At 33.5% G+C, this 24092-nt stretch overlaps 5 protein-coding genes across 6 annotated transcripts; 3 read left to right on the top strand and 2 right to left on the bottom strand.

The window, feature by feature from the left end:
* Nucleotides 1-101: 101 nt before the first annotated feature.
* Nucleotides 102-3622, top strand: LOC129909786 (protein misato). The gene is made up of 5 exons (XM_055986861.1): nucleotides 102-247; nucleotides 303-389; nucleotides 443-904; nucleotides 967-1108; nucleotides 2677-3622. Exons 1-5 carry the CDS (start codon nucleotides 167-169, stop codon nucleotides 3582-3584), a joined length of 1680 nt encoding a protein of 559 aa, XP_055842836.1. The 5' UTR covers nucleotides 102-166; the 3' UTR covers nucleotides 3585-3622.
* Nucleotides 3623-3672: 50 nt separating this feature from the next.
* On the top strand, nucleotides 3673-4769 carry LOC129909672 (trypsin alpha-3). Its single transcript, XM_055986746.1, has 4 exons — nucleotides 3673-3950; nucleotides 4009-4288; nucleotides 4352-4657; nucleotides 4722-4769. Exons 1-4 carry the CDS (start codon nucleotides 3673-3675, stop codon nucleotides 4767-4769), a joined length of 912 nt encoding a protein of 303 aa, XP_055842721.1.
* Nucleotides 4770-6554: 1785 nt separating this feature from the next.
* Nucleotides 6555-11567, bottom strand: LOC129912662 (GATA zinc finger domain-containing protein 14-like). The gene is made up of 3 exons (XM_055991009.1): nucleotides 11423-11567; nucleotides 11237-11346; nucleotides 6555-9770 (listed from the first exon to the last, which is right to left on the bottom strand). The coding sequence occupies exons 1-3, from the start codon at nucleotides 11430-11432 to the stop codon at nucleotides 7914-7916; spliced, it is 1977 nt and encodes a 658-aa protein (XP_055846984.1). The 5' UTR covers nucleotides 11433-11567; the 3' UTR covers nucleotides 6555-7913.
* Nucleotides 11568-12685: 1118 nt separating this feature from the next.
* LOC129912659 (probable ATP-dependent RNA helicase DDX56) lies at nucleotides 12686-17483 on the top strand. The gene is made up of 5 exons (XM_055991006.1): nucleotides 12686-12911; nucleotides 12975-13478; nucleotides 15302-15540; nucleotides 15750-16044; nucleotides 16910-17483. Exons 1-5 carry the CDS (start codon nucleotides 12849-12851, stop codon nucleotides 17420-17422), a joined length of 1614 nt encoding a protein of 537 aa, XP_055846981.1. The 5' UTR covers nucleotides 12686-12848; the 3' UTR covers nucleotides 17423-17483.
* A 103-nt stretch (nucleotides 17484-17586) lies between these two features.
* Nucleotides 17587-22929, bottom strand: LOC129912660 (uncharacterized). Of its 2 annotated transcripts, none has more exons than XM_055991008.1 (3): nucleotides 22617-22929; nucleotides 22321-22551; nucleotides 17587-18002 (listed from the first exon to the last, which is right to left on the bottom strand). In XM_055991008.1, exons 1-3 carry the CDS (start codon nucleotides 22642-22644, stop codon nucleotides 17587-17589), a joined length of 675 nt encoding a protein of 224 aa, XP_055846983.1. In that variant the 5' UTR covers nucleotides 22645-22929. The 2 variants fall into 2 exon arrangements, with proteins under 2 accessions (XP_055846983.1, XP_055846982.1); XM_055991007.1 differs by having other exon boundaries at nucleotides 22321-22554; nucleotides 22617-22927.
* Nucleotides 22930-24092: the final 1163 nt, after the last annotated feature.

The raw sequence follows: 24092 nt of genomic DNA, 5'->3' as shown, positions 1-24092 counted from the left end.
ATTTTGGCATCACTTTTTATTTGCTGAACGCTTGCATCCAAAAATGGAAAAAAAACGTCAACTGTCAAAAACCTAACCTGTCACATTCGTTGCTTCTCAAACAAAAATTTTTAAATAATCATTTTAAAATACTCTTCAATTTGTTTAAAATATTATACAAAAAAACATGAGTAATACACGAGAAGTTATAACATTTCAATTTGGAAACTATGCCAATTATATTGGTGCACACTGGTGGAATATTCAAGCAAGTTAAATTATTTTATTCAATAAAAATACAAAATTTACAAATTACTTTGCAGGAATCTGGATTCAAATACGATATATCTGATGAACCTGCTTCCCAAATCGACAATGATGTTCTATTTAGGGAAGGACAAAATTACAAGGTACTATCAATAGCTTTATTTAGGTAAAAATTACTATTTTAATCTCTTTCAAGAGACAAACAACATTCACACCGCGACTCCTCCTCGTCGATCTAGATGGTTCCTTAAAACATCTCTCCGAGGAAGGAGAACTTTATAAAGAGACATCTAATATACCGAAAACAAATCCAATTGATCAATTGAAAGAAGATTTAGAATGGAAAGATTCTGACATTGAAGTTATTGAATCTGAACCTTTGCCAAAACATGAATTCCAAATGGATTTGGATAATCCAGAAGTCAATATCGAAGAGAAGGATTACAAATTAAGTGAAAGTGTAGAGACATGGACAGATTATTTGTATAGTCGTTATCATCCACGAACTATAAATATAATAAAAGAGTATCAACATTCTCCAACGAATGAATCATTTGATACTTTTTCGAATGGAAGACGATTGTGGAATACCGATCAATTTTTAGATGATTTTTCAGACAATATTCGGCAGTATATTGAAGAGTGTGATAATTGCCAGGTTCTTATTTAAATGTTAAAAAGATTTGTCTTCTTTATTTTAACGGGCTTTGCCTATTTCAGGGATTCCAAACAATATTCGACTGTCATAATGGATATTCGGGTCTAGCTACTCAGTGTTTAGAATATTTGAATGATGAATACTCCAAGGCCAATCTGGCTATTCCTGTATTTAATCCTAAAAGTGTCCTTTTTCAAAGTGCAGGTAAGTTGTGTCCATGCCTACTTTCTAAGAAGTAAGTAGAGTAAGTAAGTAATTAATTTTATTTATTTACACATTAAGTTACAAAATAAGAATTTAAAAGCTTTGGCTAAGCCGTCAGCCTGGCTAATAGTCTTCTATATTTATAAATCGATTTTAAATAATTACTTAATTTTTTCCACTCGAAGTTGTTTAGTAGTTTAATAGTCTCTTGCATGGATAATAACTGTTTTCCGAAGAAAATCAATCTTTAATCTTAGATACGTATGCTAAGTCTCCTTCAAAAGCAACATGACATCCACGCTTGGCCAAACTGCGAAATGACAACAACTTACACTGCAAAACTCTCACAAGTAACACATCTCTGATAACTTTTGTGTCACAATCGCCATTATCAACGTTTTTACCAGAATGTCACCTCGTTGCTTGGCTATTAACTTTGCATTCTTCTTAGCAACGGATATATCAATTTCTTCCCTCACCTCACTAAAATAAGATTCGCTATTTGCCATGTGTTCTGTAGCAGCCGAGTCAAGAATTAACTTTACAGATGCACTCCTTGTATCTGTTTTGCCTGCTTCATTCACAGATGTTTCTAGTTGATCATCGCTAGTTCGGTGTTTACTTCCACTCACTGCACTAGACGAAATGAATAATGTTGCATTCGCACTACCCTTATTCTGTTCTTATTTCTTGAAATTCTTTTTCGTCTTCTTGTTGCATTGTGACTTGATGTGGCCCGCTTGAACACAACCATAGCAAAAAATATTTGCATTCATTGCAACCGATGTATATCTAACACCAGACGACTTTGAATTGCGTTTGTTGTACTCATCCAACAACCGACATTTAACAAAGTAAAATGTTAAATTTTCCTGCTCAATGGTCTCGATGGCTATGATTAAGATTTCGTAGGATTTTGGCAATGTGAGCATCAACAAAATCGCTATATCTATGTCTTCCATCTCTTTTAAAGAGCTCTTTAGTTCACGGATCAATCTATCGAAACACAAGATATCGTTTCCTTCATGATAAGACATAGAATGTAGTTGACGCTCTAACATAATTTGACCTGCAATTGTTTTGCGTTCAAATATACTCGCCAATCATCTCTTTAGAAGATGAAGAAGATTTTTCTTTGATGTTTTTTAATTGGCTATCATGAACGCTTTGCACAATTATACTTTTGCACCTCTTCGTGTCAAATTCTTGTTTTTTGCTGCTTCATCCTTTTCAGCCTCAATTAGCTTTTCCAAATCTTCTTCAATATAGGTTCCAAGATCTCTCTAATCCAGAGCAGTTTCGATGCGAAAACGCCAAAGATAAATTACTAAAAACATTCAAAACGTCTTGGGCCAATAACCTAAAAGACTTTATAAAAAGGCTGATGAGAATGAAAATATATTTAGGAATAAACAAATTATTTGTCTTAGATCAATCACATAAATGAACAACAAATTGATTTATAAAATAGCACAGTAGTAAAACAGCGAGTATACATTTTATTAAATTATCCAATACAAACTCTTAACACTTTCAAGACTGCCATTTAATTTCATTCTTTTTTTCAGATGACGCAATGACTGATTCCATCCGTTTAGTCAATATTGCTCTCACTTATAGTCAGCTAATTGAGCAAAGTTCAATGTTCCTACCTCTTTCGACACAAAGCAGAGTGTGGAGGCAACTTGGAGAACCACGAGCAATGCCATTGCTCAACTATGAAGCAGACAACTTATACCAGACATCTTCCATTTTGGCATCATTCCTAGACACAATAAGCTTAAGGTATCGTTTGAAGGATGCTCCCCTCTCAAGCAGTCTTGGAGCCTTTTGTAGTGATCTCACCAACTATGGACGCAAACTTAATGCCGGTGCCATGGCTTTACCATTCCAAATGGCTAACGATGTCGATCTCATTGATTGTTTGGACAAATTTGAAGGAGATCTCTTTACACAACTTTCACCAAATTGTAAAATTGGAACCAACTATGTCGTCCAGTCAGTCTGTGTTAGAGGAATTCCAAAATCTCGTTTGAAACGGCCAATGCAACAAGCACAACAACAAATGAAAATGGCAGCATATCGATGTGATTCCATTTCACAAATGTTCCAATTGTATTTGCAGTGCCAGAATCATTCGAGCATGGCTCATGTGTCAGCTCTCGAGGAACCAATGACAACGGCAACACCATTTCCTCGTGAAATGTTCGATACATGTTTAGATGGTAAAGGATTTATGTCGGCAGATGAACATTCGCCAGAAAAGAAAGTCATGTCGGTCCCGACTATTGCATCGGTTCAATGTTCAGGAGACATTGCTGACACATTGGAAACTTTACATCGAGAAGCGAGTAGAGTAAAAATAGCTAAGCTGCATCGGTTTGTTGATTCAGGATTTGAAGTTGATGATTATGGTGAAGCATTGGAGAGCTTGTTGTTGTTCAAAGATAACTATGAAGATAATTATGAACTGTAGAGCGAATAAATCTTATTTATGAGAAATTTATTGATTTTTTTTAAAGTTTGTCGTTCTTCTTGACAGAAAACCTAATTTTTGAAGAAAAATGATTTTTCACAAAAATCTGAAAGCTCAAAATCTTGTTGTTGGAATATTTGTATTTTTTCATTTGGTCAAATCTGTATCACCTAAACCACCAAAGTTAAATTTAACTTATTTCGTTTCTGGTGGAACTCCCTACGATAGCCATGATTTGGGAAAATTTGTGGTGTCTATTCAATTAAGATCCTATCATCAAGACTCAAAACTTGGATGGTATCATTTCTGTGGTGGTACAATCATATCCTCGAAGAAGATACTTACTGCAGCTCATTGTCTTTATAAGTAAGTTGACCTTTTTCTGTTCTCCATTAAACCACTGCGAGTCCAATTTTATATTCAGGCATTCTGGTGTGCTTTACATGCCATATGAGATTGTAGTAGTTGTTGGATTGCGTCATCGATTTACTCGTTCCGACGGGACTCGTATTAAGGATGTTGCGTTGATAAAACGACACAAATCATTTAGACGTGGGAGTACTTTATTCGCTGATGTAGGATTTTTGATTTTGAAAGATGAAATCGTTTTCAATAATCCTCGAGTGGGAGTTATTAAGCTCACAAATTCGAGGCCTAGAATTAATGAACTTTGTACAGTGGTTGGTTGGGGAAAACTTTTCGATGTAAATTTGAAACAAATCCATATATGAAGTAGATAGACCGTTCTATTTAATTTGTAATTTCAGAAAGGACCAACATCTGATAAAATTTTATTTGTTGACGTTGAGATTTTAAGTCGCAGAGATTGTAAAAGAAAATACGGTTCATCGTTTACACTTGGAATGATTTGTGCGGGTTATCCTGAAAACTGGGAAAGAGATTCATGTTCAGGTGATTCTGGTGGTCCTATGATTTGTGATAATGTACTTGTCGGAATTGTATCTTGGGGAGTTGGATGTGGTCGGAGACACTTACCAGGAGTCTACACTGATGTGTATTCTTTTAGAAAATGGATATCAAAAGGAATGAGATTAAAACCAAATTATTTTGTTGTAATTTTATTCATCGTTAATTTTTTTAAATATAAATTAAAATGAGAATTTTTTTCCAACGCAGCTGGTATTATCTTTGTCCGCATTAAAAGGAAGTTTTATTTATATTTAAAAAATGTGGTATCTTAAAATTGATTTATTTCAATTGAAAACATCCATTAAAAAAATATAAGATTTTCTTATAGCCATATTTTGTTATCCGGTTCGATCGAAAAAAATTTAAATTTTTAAGAAAATATAAATTAAGTTGTCCTAGGAAAATAATTGCATACACATAATTTGGAACCAGCTTATATAATTTTAATTAAAGTTTTCAAACGAATTTGGTAGAAGATAGGGTTGTTACTGTTTGTAATACCAAAAACCGATTATATTAAAAATAGCAACTCTTTTCGAGCAGTCTTTAAAGTTGTCGTAAAGTTGCTTAAGTCGTAGGTTAGCATGACAAATCTTGTGTTAAATATAAAAACTCAGTCACATAAAAATCACCTCAACTTTTTGTCCGAAAAACTTTACTTGCTGAATGTTTTGGAAAAAAGTGTTAAAACTTAACAAAGATTTCATTGGTTCATTTTTAGTTTTCAAGACTCGTTAAGTATACGAAGTTTCAGTTTTGGTCTTCTTTCAGAAGTAAAACAAATGTCGTTTTTCTTCACTCCAATGCGAATGCCCTATGAGTACTTATTTTTGCACTTTTTGAGTTCCTTCACGTCGCAAAAAGGTATAATATTTTCACTCCGGAGTAATTTTAGTAGTACGTGGAGTAATGTAATGAATGTCTTAAAACCAGTTCCACGACATTCGATTTAACTTCAAGTACTTCTTTCTCAGCTTTCAAAACAAAACGAATGAATGTTTTCCCAAAGCATAACTGAGGGATTATTTCAACCATTAATTTCAAAACATTTAATTCAGAGTGCCCATACAAATAGGTACTCGTAATAAAGTTCAAAAACATTATTGGCTCACTCAAATTGGAACAAAAATACCCATTTCACTCGGTGTATTTGTCCTTATAAAAGCACCCTCTCAGAAGAGAAATCAAATAGAGCATTCGTCTCAGTATAAAAAGATCGAATGTTTTGCAGTGTTCGATTTGTTTGTAATGTGTCTTATTTTGATTGCACTCTATTTGATATGACAACAACGAGAATAAAGTCCACTAAGTAGTGTACCCGTTTGGGAACGCAAATCAATGGATTCATGCAGATCTTTATTCTACACCTATTTGCAAACGAATTTAAAAAAGGGTTAATCTGGAGTATATATCTTAGTGGAGAGAAGAAACACGACATTAAGTTAAATGGTCAAAATTCCCTTTTTCATGCCATACATTCCAATAAACAATTTTATACTTTGCTCAAGGTTTACCGTGGACTGATAAAGCTTTTAAGTCTCAGAGTTATCCTATCAGCCTTTGATTCGAGTTATTCGAATATCAAAGTTGACAAAATTGGAGTTTTTGAATATGAATCTCAAAAACCTTTTATATTTTGAAAACTCAACACTATAAACACTTATGTGATAGAACTTAAGATCATGGTAGATGGTACCCCTCGAAAAAAAAAGTGGAAAATTGTTTTTAAAAAAACAAATGCATCATGAAAAATAAAGAAAAAATGAATTCTGGTACGAATATCTCGAAAACTCGACAAGCTAGACTTTGAATGAAAGTAAAATCGAAATCAGCAACCCTACTTAACAAACATATTATTATTGTTTGGGCTTGAATGATCAATTCCATAGATGCAATTAATTAAATAAAAAATGTATTCATAATTTACCACTGGTGTTCCATTTTAAATCATCTCTTCGTCTGCTGCGGTGACTGTGGGGCACCATGTATATTCAAAATATATTTTATTTTGATCATTTGATGTCTTATTTTTTGTTTCGCGAATTTTTTACCTAAAAAAGTTTTCACAAGAAAATTAACCAAAAAGTTGATTTCCAACACACAAAAAGCCAAGAGAAGCTGGAACTCCATTCACGATTTACCAATTACCGAAGTAAGGATGAATAGCCCTACATTTTTGAATAAATAAAACCGCTTAAACACAATATTGCATTGTGTTATGCCACAAAAAATTGTACCGCTGCAAACTATTTTCGTTCTTTCAACTTTGACATTACCACAAGGTGTAGCTTCAGCTTTACCATTGTCTTCGTAGTACGGTAAAGGTTTGGGTTCGAGTTCCCAGCCCTAAGAGTTACTGGCTGAATATAATGCGCGTATGAAGCTGTAGCTTGTAGTACATACTTTCAAAATTTGAACGAGCGAAAACACAAATCGCTGTAAATGTATTATGGAGCTGTCTTGCGCTACAAGCAAATAGCTTGTAGCGCAAATACAACTATCGGAAATTAGTCAAAAAGGTTTGTTATTTTAATAATTTTTACAACGAACGACATGTTGATGGTGAAGGATTTTTTCAAACTCCTGTTATCATTGTAATTGAATTCAAATACGATGGAAATTGATTTCATCATTGAATATTGGCGATGATTCCATTTGTTTTCTTTAAATTCGAGTAAAGAGCGTTTGTTTTGCAAAGTGCAAGCAGACGGAATTTACCTTAACAATCACCTTACTTGATGACTTATGTCAGATTCTTTGGAATAAATTTACCAGAAAGGTGTTTTTTGTCTCTTAAGCGTCTTTTGCGAAAAACAACAAATTGTTTGCAGTATTGGAAAGAGTAGCCAAATGAAAATTACACTACGAATTTAATATTCTTAAAAATATTCTCGTTCGGTTTGTGAATTCACAAATTAAAATTATAAAATCAAAACATGTCTGATAATTGGGATTCATGCGACAAATAAGGATAGTACAGAGAATTTTTTTATTTACAGTTCCATTCAATTTGTTTATTTTGTTTATTCAAGGGCAGGGCAAACCAAACTAAGATAAATACAAAAAATGCACTTAATTTGATTTTTAACACATCATTTTGTTTATGTAATAGGCTTCATTACAGCCTAATACATTATTATTCAATAAAATTGATGGTTCAAAAAAAAAACAAGTAACTTTTTTATAGAAATCAAAATTACCGTCTTATTTTTAAACCACCAATGTTTACAAATCAAAATTTACAAAACCCAAAAAATGGAGTATTCTAAGTAATTTATTACTTAGTTTTTTGTTTTATTTCTATTTCATAATGTTGTACATTTAAGTTTAAATTAAGTTTGTTTTGTTCTTGGTTAGAAAAAAAAACACTGCTTAAGCTAATTTTAAATAAAAACCAATTTACCAATTTCTTTGGTTTTGGTATCCACCACCAAATTGATTGCCTACGTTTGCATTTTGATTTTGATAATTGTTGCCATTATTACCAAAATTACCGCGTCCAGAATTATTATTATTATTAAAATTTGATCTGAAATTGTCATTATTACCCATTCCACCCATGCCACCTTGCATCATATTTTTGCCACCAAAATTACCATTATTATCATTGCGTGAGAAATTTTGCAATGAAGAATTCTGATTAAACGAACCCCCATTATTCGAGTTGTTTAAATTCTTTGGCTGCATTTCAACAACACCCAGGCCAAGGAATACCATAAAATTGCGATTTTGCAGAGCCTGGAAGCATCGCTCACTCACACCAACCGTTATCAATTGGCCATTGCCATCCGATTCACGATTCATGACTTGCCACTGGTTTGCACTCAAACCATTATTTTGTTTTTCAATAATACTGAGAATCTCATTGGGAGAACGGAAATCTCCCTCAAGATAAACACTGAGAATCGCAGAATTCGACATGTTATTGCCGGGCATATTATTGCCCTCGACCATGCGAACTCCGGCGCGCTCCCAACGTGAAACCAACATCGCCAACCAATCATAACTCAACTGATCAGCACAAATAATCTTCAACCAGCCGTTCTGAGAAGTTGTGCCCAAGAAACGGATAAGTGGACCGCCTTGGGGAATCTTCAAAATCTCATTGGTGATGGCCTCTTTGAGGGCATCAAGTTTCAAATTGTCAAAAATATCATTGGGATAATTAATGGGCACAATGCCAACTTCATAAGAAGAAGAATTTTGGCATTGCTGTTGTTGGTTAAGTTGGTTGTTGAAGTTGTTATTATTGTTTTGCTGGTAAGATTGGTTTTGCTGGAAAGATTGGTTTTGTTGGCGATTATTGGTGTTGTAGGGAGCTGGACGTTCATTGCGACGCTGAGCGACAATTGGTCCAGCACCTCTTCCTCCGCCTGAGTTATTGTTTTGTCGCCTGGTTTGTGGGATAAGAATGCCAGGTGAAATAGTGGGTTTCTTGACAGGTGCGGCTTTTTGGTTGGGAACGACCTTTTGATTAGCGTTCCCTTTTTGGTTAGAACCCTTTGGGCCTGGACCAGAATTTTGGGGAGCAACTCGCTGAACAGGGGTTTTTTGTGCGGCTTTAGGTTGAGCGGCTTTAGCTTGACCGACTTGGGCAGGTCTTGCCTTTCCGATTTGTGTGTTACGACCTTGTGGCTGGTTATTATTATTTCTCTGGCCACCTGCCCCCTGTTGCTGATTGATTCTTTGACCACCTGGCCTTTGCTGCTGATTATTTCTTTGACCACCTACCCCTTGTTGAAGATTATTTCTTTGAACACCAGGCCTCTGGACATTTTGTTGGTTAGGCCTAATTGGACCAATTGGTCCTTGCATTTGCATCATACTTGCCACCAGATCTGGATTGGTCTGGGCAGTAGAATTAACAGCAGCATTTGCTATCTTTGCAGCATAAATAAGCTGCTTAGCAGCTTCAGGGTCCATGCCAGCTTCGACCAAAATGTTTGCCTTTTTGCGTTGGGAACCGTTCAATCTAGGTATTTTGGGTTGGGTCGGTGACGCCATATTATTTGGCCCATTATCATTTGGATTCAAACCCGATTCGAGAAGCAACTCTTTGGCTCTTTGTTCAGCCAAAACAATCTCAATGGCTTCGCCAGCCGGAACCCGTTTCTTTTCCATTAACCTAAATACTCTCTTCTTACCCTCCTCTGAAATCTTGTTCGACTTGGGTGTTGTTGCTGAATTGTCCATGTTCTTCAGAAAATTGAGGCATTTCAAGCAAATAACCATGTCAAGGGATTCGGCTTTGTTAAACTGCAAAATTAACACAAAATTTTATTAGAATAACGATAGATACAATAGCCCAAAACAAATTGAAGGAACAAAAAAAAATCGTGATTTTATTTTTAGTGATTTTCGATAGTAAAAAATTATCTTATCATGACAAAACAAAAAGCATGTGAAAGCTACATTCTCCTAGTTTTAGGATTTAAATACTAAATATTTTATTTCATTAGAAATGTTCCAAAACCAAATGTTAAGATTAAACTAAGGCATTTATTGAAACTTAATATACCTGAAATTAATCTGCAAAGTTACAGATATATATTAAACAGTTTTTTTTGTTCTTAGGATTTGAACTTTTGAGGTGAAATTAAACACCACATTTTTGCAGCTGTAAATTACCTAAGCCTAGTACGCAGATCGGGAAAACATACAAATTTTTTCTTGGTACAAATTTTGTCTTGAATATTTTTCCAAGCAGTACGCAGTTACGCGCAAAATTTAAGTATTTGAAGCCGCTGTAAAGAAAAAGTCTTCACTTAATTTTGCGCGGACAAATAAAATAAAACAAAATTGAAACAATTCAAACAAAATTAAGGGGGACTTCTAATAAAATACTTGGAAAGTGAAGACGAATCAAATAAAAAAAAATTAATTTAATTTGAAAGACGAAAAAAAAATTGTAAATTGATAGAATTTACTTGATTTCTCCAACTCTAAAATTTTGCGCAGGGGAAAAATGTTTTGTAGAGATTAAAATTGTAGAGATAAAATTTGTTTTTTCCCGATCTGCTTACTAGGCTTAAGGTAGGTACAATTACAACGGCCAACAGTTTTTGCGACCACAAAACTTTGTTTGAATTTTCAATTTTGTATTATTTTTTTTTTCTTGTCACATATTCGCCAGCAGGATAATGCTTGGAACATTATTTGTCCGCGCAAAATTAAGTGGAGACTTTTTCTTTACAGCGCCTCCAAATAATTAAATTTTGCACGTGAACTGCGTACTGCTTGGAAAAATATTCAAGACAAAATTTGTATGTGAATTAAAATTTTTTTCCGAAAATTTTTTCCGATTTTAACTTTTCTATAATACCCGGTGGTATTTTCTTGTCAACATGTTCGCTGTTGACTTTGGAGACTTTTTTCGTTTTGCTTCAGCAGCGTACTTGGCTTTACTTCGAATCACTTTTTTTTTATGGGGATACGAAGTGTTTCAGATAAGCGGGTTTCTCTTAAACGGGTTTTACTGTACGATCATTTTTTACTGATGTCCAATTCCTTTAAAAAAAAATTCGATCTGAAAACGGTCCAATGTTTACGACACCATTGAGATCGATTTTATTTCGGTTTTTTTTTTTTTAAGGAATTCGACGTGAGAAATGAGATTAACCCTTTCGAAAATCACTAAAAAAAATCACGATTTTTTTTTCCTTCAATTTTTTGGGCATTTATATGTGTACATATAAATAATTTTTGATTAAAAATTTATTTACCTTCATTCCACTCATTTGTTCCAAAAGTATAGTAAAAGTTTTGGGTAGAGAATTGATTTTTGTGATGCCATTTCTTTTGGGCATATTCATGCACAGTTTGCAGAAAAGTTCTATAAAAAGACAAAGAAAATATGATATTTTTAGTACTTGTTGGTTTTTTATTATATTGTTTTAATATTTTATTACTTGGAGCCATTTTTTTAAAAGATTTTAAGAGAAATGTCTTGGTTTAAATTAAATAATTTAACACAATTTTTGAGAAGAAACACCGCTTGATTCCACGCCTTGCAAACTTTTGTTGGAATTTAAAATGGTGGAGCGCAATTTATTTCATATATTTTTTTGTATTTTCTGAAAATGTCATTAGCCGCTCTACGTTATCAACAAAAATTTAGCTTGTGTGGTATGGCAGTGTGATTAGATTAGGGTTTCTTTGCATCGATTATATTTTAAGGGTGGTTTTGCGTTCTTTTATCAAGCCCATGCAGATTGAGGTAAACTAATTTTATGTCTACAATTTTTATCTCAACACGCTTTTGCTTGATAAATTCAGAAGTAGGTGAGAAAGTTGAAATGCTTATAGATTGATCCATATAGATCATTAATTAACACGTAATTACAACAACTACATGAAATTTTGCTTTTCGTCAGGATCACAATTCATGATCCTGATGAAAAGCAAGATCACGATTCGTGATCCTTATGAAAAGCAAGATCACGTTTCGTAAACAAGATCTCATGTAGTTGTTGTAATACGTGTTAATAATTGATCTATATGGATCAAGTGGGATAATAAAAAAACGGCTATTATTGCAATTTCAAAAGTGAGGCGCGTCATTTTCAAAAACTTTGTGTTTTATTTTCAAAATTGACGCTCGCCATTTTCAAAAGTGATATGCAAGTCATTTTCAAAAGTGACGTGAGTTATTAAAAAACAAAGAAAACACACATACAAGCGTCATTTTCAAATGTAACGTGAGTAATTTTCAAAACTGACGTGAATTATTTTCAAAAGTAACGCAGGTCATTTTCAAATAGGACGTGCTTTATTTTTAAAAGTATCATTTCCAAAAGTGACGCGCATCATTTTCAAATGTGATGTGTATCACTTTTAAAAACTAAGCACGTCACATTTGAAAATGAACTGCGTTACTTTTGAAAAAAGATGCACGTCTCTTATTAAAATGAGGCACGTCACTTGACAGCCTTAAATTATGTTTTAAAAGTGTTTGGAGACTTCTCCAAATCAAAGTTATCAAATTATCAAGTTATCAAGTAGTAGATATTAGAGCCCAAAGGAACACAGCTAAAATAAAATTAAAATAATTGAAATGTAAGCTCAACTTAAACAGTTTAAGAGCCTCTGAAAATGTCGGTAGAGTAGTATGTTGGTATGGTAGTTCTCCTTTTTGACATTTGTCAATTTTTGTCAAACTGTCAAAACTTGCTTTTTACGTCGTTTTCTATTTTACTCGTGTTCGAAGAACACACATTTTTAACAAACGTGCGTTTTTGAAAAACAAAAGCCCAATTAATGCCATAAAACTTTGTTAATTTCATCTAATTATTCCAAAAAGTAATTAGTTAGTGAGTTAAAATATTAAACATAACAATGGACCCCAATAAAACAGTAAAACAATTCCATGAAATGGAATTAGATGATAGAATTCTAAAGGTAATTTGTATAACTTTTGAACAAAATAAAAACAAAACAAAATAAATTCATATTTTTTCAAAGGCTATTTCAAAACTAGGCTGGACATATCCAACCTTAATTCAAGAAGCAGCCATACCACTTTTGTTGGAGGGAAAAGATGTTGTTGTCAAAGCTCGAACCGGCTCTGGAAAAACAGCCGCCTTTGCTTTGCCAGTGATACAGAAAATCCTAAATTCTAAATTAAATGCTGCCGAACAAGCTATTAGCGCTTTAATTCTATCACCTAGCAAAGAACTATGTCAGCAAACTCGAGCTGCTATGGAATTAATGGCTTCCAAATGTGGCAAAGTTATTCGAATTGTCGATGTCTCTTCGAGCGATGTTGTGGCTCAAAAACACGCTCTATCTGAAAGACCCGATATTGTCATCACAACACCAGCAAAAATTCTTACGCATCTTCAATCAGGAGCTATTGATCTGAAGAAGTTAGAAACGTTGGTGGTCGATGAAGCAGATTTGGTGTTCAGTTTTGGTTTCGAAAAGGATTTCAAGAAACTTGTCGACTTTTTACCTCCGATTTACCAAGTAAGATAAACATTAGGGTGGGTCAAATAAATCGAACTTTTTTTTTATTTTGTATCAACCAAATATGAGCTCTTTATATTAATGGGGAAGTCGTCCGCTTCGCAATTTTCTATTTTTACATTTTTTATATATCGACTTTTTAGCTAATTTCTGTACATATTCTCTTATTTTCGAACTTTTTTCAGGGAAGCCCGATTGTCTTTGTTTTATTTGCATGATATGCAAAATCGAAAAATACCCTAAGATCATGTGCCATAAGCTTAGATTGAATTTTAAATGACGTTGTTAGCTTGTTTTTGGTCAAATGCACATGATATCCAAAGGACCCGCTGGATGTTTGTGATAACATAAAAGGATTGGTATATTGGATGTATAAGATTCTTAATTCTTGCAGATCCTGGTGAGGCAACTCCAAAATGAAGTGCATCAACAATGTAGTTTTTTAAATAAGGATGATACTTAGAAAACAATATTACCACATCATTGATTTTTCTTCTACGATACGAAAAAGTTGAGTTCAAGATAGTTTTGTTGCCTTCTGACCAAAAACGCACTTGAAAACGTATACTTTAAGTGCATATTGTGAATAGATGAATCGATAAAAACTTTCAAAAACCAAACAATTTGGTTCAAGCCAAGGAAAATCTATCTGATGGGAACAATTCTTTCTAGGTTTTAGCCTTACGTATAAAACTGCATACAAAATGCACTTTGTTTTGCAATCACCCCCTAGGGTCTGCATTCATTTCAGATCTTATGTATCCAAATCAAAGACCCATCCTAGATAACAATAATTTTATGTTATCACCCACGTCCACATAATTCCCGTTGGTCCTTTGAATATCATGTGCATTTTGACCAAAAACAAGCTAACAACGTCATTTAAAATTCAACCTTAGATAATGGCACATGATGAGGTATTTTTCGATGCTGCATCTCATGGATGAAAAAAATACTTAATAGTTTGAAAATAAGAATCGTCATAGCAAGTCCCGGGGATTTTTTTTTGAAAAAAAAATTTCATATTCGTTATCTACTATTGATACCCTTTCAAGCCATATAGGTCTAATTCGTATCGATGCTGGGTTTTTTCTCCATATATTTTTGGACATTCTCCTTTGACCTGAATACGAATAATAGTTTTATTTTTGTACAAGGTCAACCGAATTTAAAAGGGTTATTTTTAACAAACTACTCATATTTTTCAAAAATCGTTTAAAAAAATGGTACGACCTAGTACTTTTCTGAAACCAAATTTAGATTCAGGAAACTCAAATCTTTCATAATTTCGAAAAATTATTTGAAGGAGAAAAAAAAAAGATAAATTTTGCAGACCAGTGTAATCAAACGGGCAAAACGTACCTATTCTTGTAGGAAACAGATTGCTCTACAAAAAAGGTCTTGTAAACTTTTTTCATTAATCTAACCATTTGCAAGATATTTGAGGTCAAAGTTAAAAAAGTTTATAAAAACATTTTTTTACAAAAAAGTACTGAGGATCAAATGGTTACATAAACGAAAAAAGTGTATAAGGTCTTTTTTATAGAGCGTTCAATTTCCTACAAGAATATGTAAAGAAATTTTCTAAAAAGTCGATTAATAAAATTTTAGTAGAAGATAGATGTAAAAGTAGAAAATTGCGGAGTGGAGGACTTGTCCATCAATATAAAGAGCTCATATTTGGTGAGTATATTCTAGAGGTGTCTAGCAATCGATTTTTCGGAGTATAAAATTAAAAAAAAAAAATTCGATTTTTTTGAACCACTCTAATAAGCATACTAAGAAGATTCGATGTTTTTTTATCATTTTTTCTAACTTTATAGGCTGTTTTGGTATCAGCAACTTTCACAGACGACATCAAGGATATGAAAAACTTAATTCTTCATAATCCAGCGATCTTGAAACTCGAAGAACCCGAACTAGTCCCAGAAAGTCAACTCTCCCATCAAAGAATTCTCGCAGAAGAAAACGACAAACCAGCAATTCTCTGCGCTCTCTTGAAACTCCGACTTATTCGAGGCAAAAATGTAATTTTTGTTAATTCTGTGGACCGATGCTACAAGTAAGATTACAAAACTCAAACTCTTTAATATGTTCATTTGGCAATAAAAAATGATGATTACAATTAATTTTTTTGATTGGGCATGGTTTTACCTTGGCTCACGCATGAATTTACAATCTTCTCTCTGATTTCATTCACGAATAATCATTTTCAGTTAGAAGAAGTGCAAAAGTTACAAAAATCATTTCTCTTTTTTTTTTTGTTTTCAGACTTAAATTGTTCCTCGAACAATTTAGCATCAAATCGTGCATTCTGAATTCTGAGCTCCCTACAAAAATCCGAATTCATACAATAAATCAATTTAACCAAGGTAATTATGATTTCATTATTGCTTCGGATGAAAATATGCTGGAAAATCCAGGACGTGTGAAGAGTGACACAGAAGCAGGAGCATCGAGAGGAATTGACTTTCAGTGTGTGTCGAATGTGATAAACTTTGATTTCCCTCTGGATGTAAATTCATATATTCATCGAGCTGGACGAACAGCAAGAGGAACGAATAAGGTTGGTATTTGAGACAAAAAAAAAATGCTTTTATTCCATATAGCGTGATTTGAGTCCTTTTCCTTTTTCTGGTTATAATTGTTTGTTTAATTGTAATCGCCAAAGTCTCAAAGACTATCACAGCCATGAAGTGTGCATCTCACCTTAGTCGTTATGACTCTAGGAATTTGGAGCAACCTCCATTCTTAGAAAATAATTTCAGGAATCAGGAAAGGTTGAATGTTAAAAGTAACTAGACTTTCTTTCTTTGTGAGCTCATCATGCCAAAAATGTATTATTTTATGTTGGCCTAAGGTGGGTGCTGTTCAACTTCTTTTAAATTTATTCGATTACACTCACGAAGGTCTGAATTTACTTATTGAGTTGCCGCAAACAAAAGGCGAAAAAGAAACGAACATTTGAAATACGAGAACTAGGACATTCAGCTATCTTCTAACCTTATATTTGAATTGATCTAAAAATTGCTCTGATCAGCGTTAATTAATCAGCTTGACTTAAATCAGTCACATCTACCATGGGACTCGTGCTATCTAGTTGAAACAATTTCGAAAGATGGTGTTTTCTCACTTGCCTTTGACTTTAAATTTTTTTTCTTTATATTCGCAACCGTAACTGGGTTTTGTTTGGGTAGGGTGTGTTCCTTTCCTTAAACACAACGTAAATTATTGTCTGTTGATACCATTGTCAGTAGTTTCTTAAGTCAATTTTATCAGCAGTTTGCTGCTTGGGCTGGTCTAGGACGTAAAAGTGGGAGGTTCACTGGACCTAGTTAATTTTTTTTGTATTTTGTGTTTTCTTAAAAGTGCAACATTTTATTTTACAAAAATTTAAACTTAAAGATAATTTTGTTTCCTCTTTCTTTCAGGGATGCGTCTTGTCATTTGTTAGCATGAAAGACAAAGAAGTCAACGACGCTGTTGAAGATCGTCTAAAAAGTGGTTACACAAGTGAAGATGCCATCATAAAGAATTATCAATTCAAACTGGAAGAAGTCGAACCTTTCCGGTATCGTGCCAAGGACGCCTGGCGTGCAATAACTCGCATAGCAGTGCATGAAGCTCGTTTACGTGAAATTAAAACAGAAATTTTCAACAACGAAAAACTAAAGAGTTTCTTTGCCGACAATAATCGTGAGTTGCAAGTACTACGTCACGACAAACCACTGAAAGTGGTCAAAATTCAGCCCCATTTGTCACATGTACCCGAATATATTGTTCCAAAAGCACTCAAGCGCTTGGCGAGCAGTACGAATCAACGTAGTTCCAAGCAATTCAAGAGTTTCTCAGCGGCTAAATCAACGTACGAAAGTCAACAGGACAATCCATTACTTTGTTCGGACATTGACTACGCCAAGAAACGTGGTCCTCGAAGAAAATAAATGAATAAAAACAATTTTTTTTAATGTCAACCAAATAAAATCTTTTTTCTTGTTTTATTAATTTTTCTTTTCTTTTGTTTTAATTTTATTTTGTACTCAAAAATTATAATAAATTTCTATAGGGTAACCTTCTTCATTCTTTGCAAAAAGGTTGTCTCTCTAAATTATTGTCTTGCTGCTGTATTCTCCCCTTGGTCATCTTCGTCGTCTGATAAAAGTGATATACTGAGATCCGCAGACAAGTTGCTGTTCGTCATCGTCAGTCTTTTGCTCAGGCGCTTACTACTTTCCCTGTGTTTCTTTCGCTTCTTTGTGATTGTTTGTAGATTTTCCTTCAGCTGGGTTAAAGAAAGTTCAAATACAGCATTGCCAACTTCTGTTTGAACTGTCGTCTGGTTGGTTAGCATGGGAAAGATTCTAGCTTGTGTAGCAACTTCGTCTTCATCGCCCGATGAGAGAACTATGCTAGTTTCAACTTCAGGAATAGTTTTATTCGCGGAGAGAACTAAGCTGTTTCCAATTTCAGGAAATGTTGTGTTAGGTGATGGTTGTTGTCTGTCTTCCTCCTGCTGTTCTTCATCTGTAGATATGATAGAGATAGATCGTTATTCAATATAATAATAAGTACAAAAAATCATTGCTTGAATCTTTTAGTATTTTTTTTTTTTACATTTTTTTAAATACGTAGTCAATAGGAATTTTAGTTTAGTTAAAACAAAGTTTAGAGAATCATGAATCAAAATTTAAAGAATCATGAGATTTGTTAAACATTTTTTTAAATAGTTAATACCTAGGACTTTTAGTTTAGTTAAAACAAAATTTAAAGATACTTTATACGCCCCATGAGATTTTTAATACTTTTTTTTATTAGCTTCACTTGAAACTAACAAACGAACTAACAATGTAATAAAATCTTGGAACTAATTTTTTACCCACTTCCCATTATCGTAACGAACTAAAACTTTGTACATATTTATGTAGGTCGGATGACAACACAATATTTTAGTGGTCCGGACCCTGGGGAGGGGCATTGGGGGCGAAACACCCAAAATCAATTTTAGCCTTGCAGGTACAAGCTAATGACAGGGGCATTGGAGGCTAATATTACCCAAGTCAAATTGAACCTACTTTCAATCATGATAAGAATAAAAAGTAAAAAATAAAATATATAGTTTAAAAAACTAAAAAATACGTTTTTTTCACACACTAATTGACTTATAGGAATTGGTTAGGTTAGAAGATCAAAAAGCTTGGGCGAGTTCATAAATGCAGGACTGCAGCAGTTCTGCAAAATAGAACTTCCTTTTATTCAGCCAAGGAGTACCTGTTGAAAAATTTATCCAACTTATTAAGACTATTTTGTCTTTGTTTCTAAGAACGAGTACTAAATTAGTCAAAATTCACTGGTAATTATAACAATATTATCAATTCTTTTTTGAAGCACTGCTGCAGTCCTGCATACAAAAATTCATTGGATTTGGAATTAAATATAACTAAAGATAAAGAAATAACATGTTTTACTTCAAGTATTTGCCCTAAATCGATATCAAAATGAAGAAACATTTTCATAGATTAATTTAAGATCAATGCATACACAATGCACAAATCATTTTGTTTTAACTAAAAACTTAAAAACAATAATTATGTAGTGTTTAACTATTTTCCCCATTGTTCACTGAAAACAAAAAATATTTCTCATTCTCTTCATCAATTTCTATTAAAAGTAAACCGATCCTCTTTCACAACAGATTTGAACGAAAAGACCCTTGTGATTCGCGATCTATTTATTTTGTTTTCTGTAAGCTTTGAATGGATGCATTTCGTTGCCGAATCGTTTGAACATACACTGGTTGAGTGGAAAAGAATAATGTTGCTTTGTAGAGTCGCAGGTTAGCAGATAGTTCGTTTTTGTTAGGTAAATTCGTGCAAAAGAGGGTTACACGAGACTGTAAATGAGTAAAATAAATAATGATTGAAATAAGATTAACGGCCGATTTCTTCACAAATCCTAACGCTATTACCGGTACTAGTCCTAAAGTTAGTACTCAAATCAGTTTCAACTCATTTCATCACACAAGTACTAAGTTCTTACACTGTCAATTTAGGACGGAGTACTAGTTATGACCTGATCCTAGCTTGCTACTCAAAATCGGCTAGTACCTGGTTATTATACCAATTGATAGTAATCAAATTGGTATGAAGTTTGATTTCTTCACAAAAGTACTAAGCCCTAGTACTGTCAAATTAGTACCGGGTATTAGTTAGGACTCGGTTTTTGTTAGGACCTCAAAATTGCTAGTCTAGCGGTTAGTACTTCAATCAAAGCAATGGATTTCATTCTTTTAAAGAGATATCTAGCAGATTTCTAAATTCCTTGGGTGCTTGACAAGTGCGTTTATGTAGATTTAAATGATTTGAATGATTTTTTAAATTTACCAAAAACACCTGAAATGGGAAATGCAATGCCAAAACGGGAAGAATGGAAAAAAGAACACTTCTTGATGAAGACTTGTTCGATCTTTCTAAAAGTGACTACCAAGTTAAGAAAGATGGTCTAGTCTAGGAAGACGTTCTGTATTTGCTTTTATCGACGCGAGCTGCATTGTTGTAAAAAAGACAATAACAGGACTGCTTTTTTTTTTTAAATATTCTTTTTATTAAAATATATTCTGTATGTAGATATGTAGAAAACTGTCGTTAACGTTATTAACAGAATGACCAGTTTTAAACGTATTTATTCTTAGGACCGCGTTTTGAACTTAGATCAGGTCCTAGATATGTGAACAAATACTCGAGTAATAACTTTTTCTTAGGACCTAGTACCATTGCTAGTGAAGGTCCTAGCTAGACCGGGTACTAAGCTGGGCTAGTTCTTTTGTGAAGAAATTGGCCGTAAGAGTTTGACTACTTTTAAGCTAGAACTATAACACTGGTCAACAAGGTTTTTGCCACAAGAACCAACATATACTTTTCTAGAGGTTTTTGATGTGCTGGACTCGAATCTGAAGTCCGTTTTTGAAATATTAGCGTTAGAAAATGCCAAAAAACGTCATTTTGGTTTTTTTTCGAGATTTTATGTTTTTAGGTGGGGTAATTTATTGTGAATAAATTTGTAACAGTGCCTATAAGAGCTATAAAATGCAAAAAAAGATTTTTGTATAACAGTTATATTTTTATTAATGATATTGTTTCTTATCTTAATGGAGGGATTGATGTAGGTCGTACTAAAATCAAAGTTTTGATGTACGCTGATGATATAGTGCTGTTAGCAGACACGCCGATAAAACTCCAGATGATGATAACTAAGCTCGAAGAATTTTGTAAACTGTGGAACCTTATAGTAAACAGAGGAAAATCCCAAATAATGATTTTTGGTAGAGGCAAGAGACAGCGAAGTGGAAACTATATCTGGAAATTGGAGAGGGAAGCAGTGGAAGTAGTTGATAATTACAAATACCTGGGAGTAATACTAGCACCACAAAATAGTATTAAAACTCACTTGCTAGAAAAACTGAAAAGTGCAAAAATTGCCATAAACACCTGGTTGACTTGTATGAAAAATAAGAGCATAGGACTTCGAGTCAAATATCAAATCTTTGAGGCAACAGCGAGATCAGTCATGTTTTATGCAACGCAAGTTTGGGGATATTTACAATATGAGAGTGTAGAACAGCTTCTCAGGTACTTTCTTAAAAGAGTACTGCACCTTCCCCGGACGACTCCCACATATATGTTACACATTGAAACTGGACTCCCACCATTGTTCATCACAACACTAAAACTCCATTTTGATTACGTCCTTAAAGTATTAAACATGCACGAAGCAAGACTTCCTAAAATAGTTGCTATGCACGCCATCGCAAAAAAAGCATCATGCTTTCAGAAATGGAACGAGCTGGCTGAGAGGACGGGACGTCCATTAAATTTATCGGGATTAAACATACAGGAAACGAAAGTTGAACTTTACAATATACTCCACAATCTTGATGAAAAACTACATAAAGCCTTTATTGAAGAAGCTCAATCATCAATTTATCGAAGGTACTATTCGAAACTGGAACACGATCTAAGCACGATTAGCTATTTTGGAAACAATGTCGATGCAGAAAAAATCTCAACCATATTTAAGGTGAGAGGAGAGTTACTGCCATTAAACTACATACCCCACCGGCCGGATTTGCCTATCACATACTCCTTGTGTAACTTGAAAACCCGTGAAGACATCATGTACTTTATAGGCGCCTGTCCCATATTTAAAGAATTAAGAAAACTACACTTGGGAAAAGCTAATTACGAAGAGGATGAAGTTATTAATATACTGAACGGACGTGATTGGACGGCTCTTTACAACTTTGTGAAATCAGCATTAAGATATAGAAACCAAATCTTAAGAGAAGCGTTTTAATTAAATTCTTAACCAAATGAAAAAATGTATTGCAAACCTAGTGCACCTATTTATTAATTTTTATTATTGAAATCATAAACTGGTCAATCTGGCAGACGGCTTTTGCCATGTCTTTAAAGATTTGTAAACCGAGTTCAAAAATGTACTTATGATTGAAATAAAATCTATTTTCTAAATCTAATAAAAAATAATCTAACAGTTATATTTCAAAAACGGAGGCCAATAAAAATTTTCTGACTTCAGATTCGAGTTCATCAAAAACCTCTAGAAAAGTTTATCTTGGTTCTTGTGGCAAAAAAAAGTTCAATTTTGTTGACCAGTGTAATTGAAGGAAGCAGTCGGAAGCTTACCTATGTCAGCTGAAAGTTAGGCGTTCAGCGTTCATGAACGAAATGAACAATATGACGCCTCGCCACTGGGTGCACAGAAATTCGAAATCGTTGAATATCTATCTACCTATTACGTTTTTTTCTAAGAAAAGTTTTTTACTTACCATCTGTGGATATGATTTCAATTGTTTCGTTGGAAAACAATGCAGCTAGATTGGGCGATGATGGTAGCCCTCCATTTACGAAGTTTGGTTTCTTCTGTTGTGGTTGTTTGGGCTTAGATCGTTTTTTTGGAATTTTCTTTTTTATTTTACTGGCAAGGCGGCGTCTTTTAAGGCGTTTGTTTTTGAAAAGGCTATGTGATATATGGAACAGCAGGACGGTCTTTGATTTTTCTTCTAATTAAAACAATTTGTATGTATAGTAAATACTTTTTTGAAGAGATAATTATTGTACTTACCATTATTTGCAGGCATTTTGATTTCCATTTATATAAAGCAACGTAGAAACAGAGGCACACACAAAATCAATCAAAACCGAGAAGAGGCTTAACATTCATTAAAGTTTTTTTTTATATAGTTTTGCAGCCACCAAAGGGCTGAAATAATTGTATGTCTATGAAAAGAGCATTTTATACTTTTTTTTCTTAAATGAAAATATAACAATTGAATTGGAATAATAAATTGATTGTTAAATTTTATTATAAATTTTGTTTTGTTTGCAAACAATTTTTTTTAATATAATTCGATACGGTGTGTTATATATAGATGACGCAACATGACAGGTGACAGCTGAACTTCTTTCGGAAATATCAAATTTTGGAGAGTTTCTTTTTCGGAGTTTTTTTTTGTCAATTTGACACTTGTCCACCTGGTGGACAGCGCCGAAAACCTTAAAGTGATATAGATTATTTTCCGATTTGCCGTTCAATGTAGTTTCCATAAGAAAAAAACAAAAAATACCTGGAAAAACATTTATTTTAAGAATTAATTTTATATAAACGAGTATCAATGTAATGATTGTAAAATGATAATAATATATGTTTATATCTAAATCCGATTTAAAATATACCAAAAAGTATAATAATACCTGTGTAATTTATGTTAAAAAAGTGTAAGCGAATCGCCTGAAAACAACAAAAAATATTCATGCCTATTACCGAAGACGCAGTGATTCACTCCCCGGAAATCTACTCGATCCGCAACCGCATCAAATTTCAATCCGTGAACTCTCCGGGATAAACTGATCCACGAAACCAGCCTAAACTGCTTACCGACATATGTCAAATGTCATTCTATGATTCTATCACTTTCCGCACCTGTGAGTTCAGTAATAGGAAATCTGACGAAAGTGACTCTCATTCCCGCCGCAGTGCTTCTGCGTCGACGGTAATAGGCGTGATTATAAAAAAAAAATCATGTGTGCAATTCACACGTGGTAGAAGTGAAACCTTAAAAAATCATTTTTCTTGCAAAAAAACAAAATAGAAAAAATCTACCTATTTTTATTCTATCACCTTCAAATCCATGTTCTTTATATGACAACCTATATAAATTTTATATCATTTGAAAGCTTATTGTCCAACCTCAAAATATATATATCGATCAGGTCTATGAGACATCTACAAAAAGAGCTAGAATTTTTTGAACTCGATCAATTTCCATCAAGAAAAGCAAAAAAAACATTTATTTTTATGTTCTCATGCTCTTAATTCAATTTTTTTGTTTGACAACCTATAAAAAATTTTATACCATGTGAAAGCTTATTGTTTCACCTTGTATAATGATGTATAAATCTTATTTCAAAGATGTCTACAAGAGAAGTTAGAATTTTTTAAGGACAACCATGTCGAATTTCCAGACTGAGATTACGGTATTTCCTACACTGGTAGCTGGTCATCGCCAACAGATCTCCACAGGTGTTTTGAGGTTTTTTA

Source organism: Episyrphus balteatus, chromosome 2 (genome assembly GCF_945859705.1).
Source record: "Episyrphus balteatus chromosome 2, idEpiBalt1.1, whole genome shotgun sequence".
Classification (NCBI taxonomy): domain Eukaryota; kingdom Metazoa; phylum Arthropoda; class Insecta; order Diptera; family Syrphidae; genus Episyrphus; species Episyrphus balteatus.
This window is presented reverse-complemented; position numbering and strand designations above follow the sequence as displayed.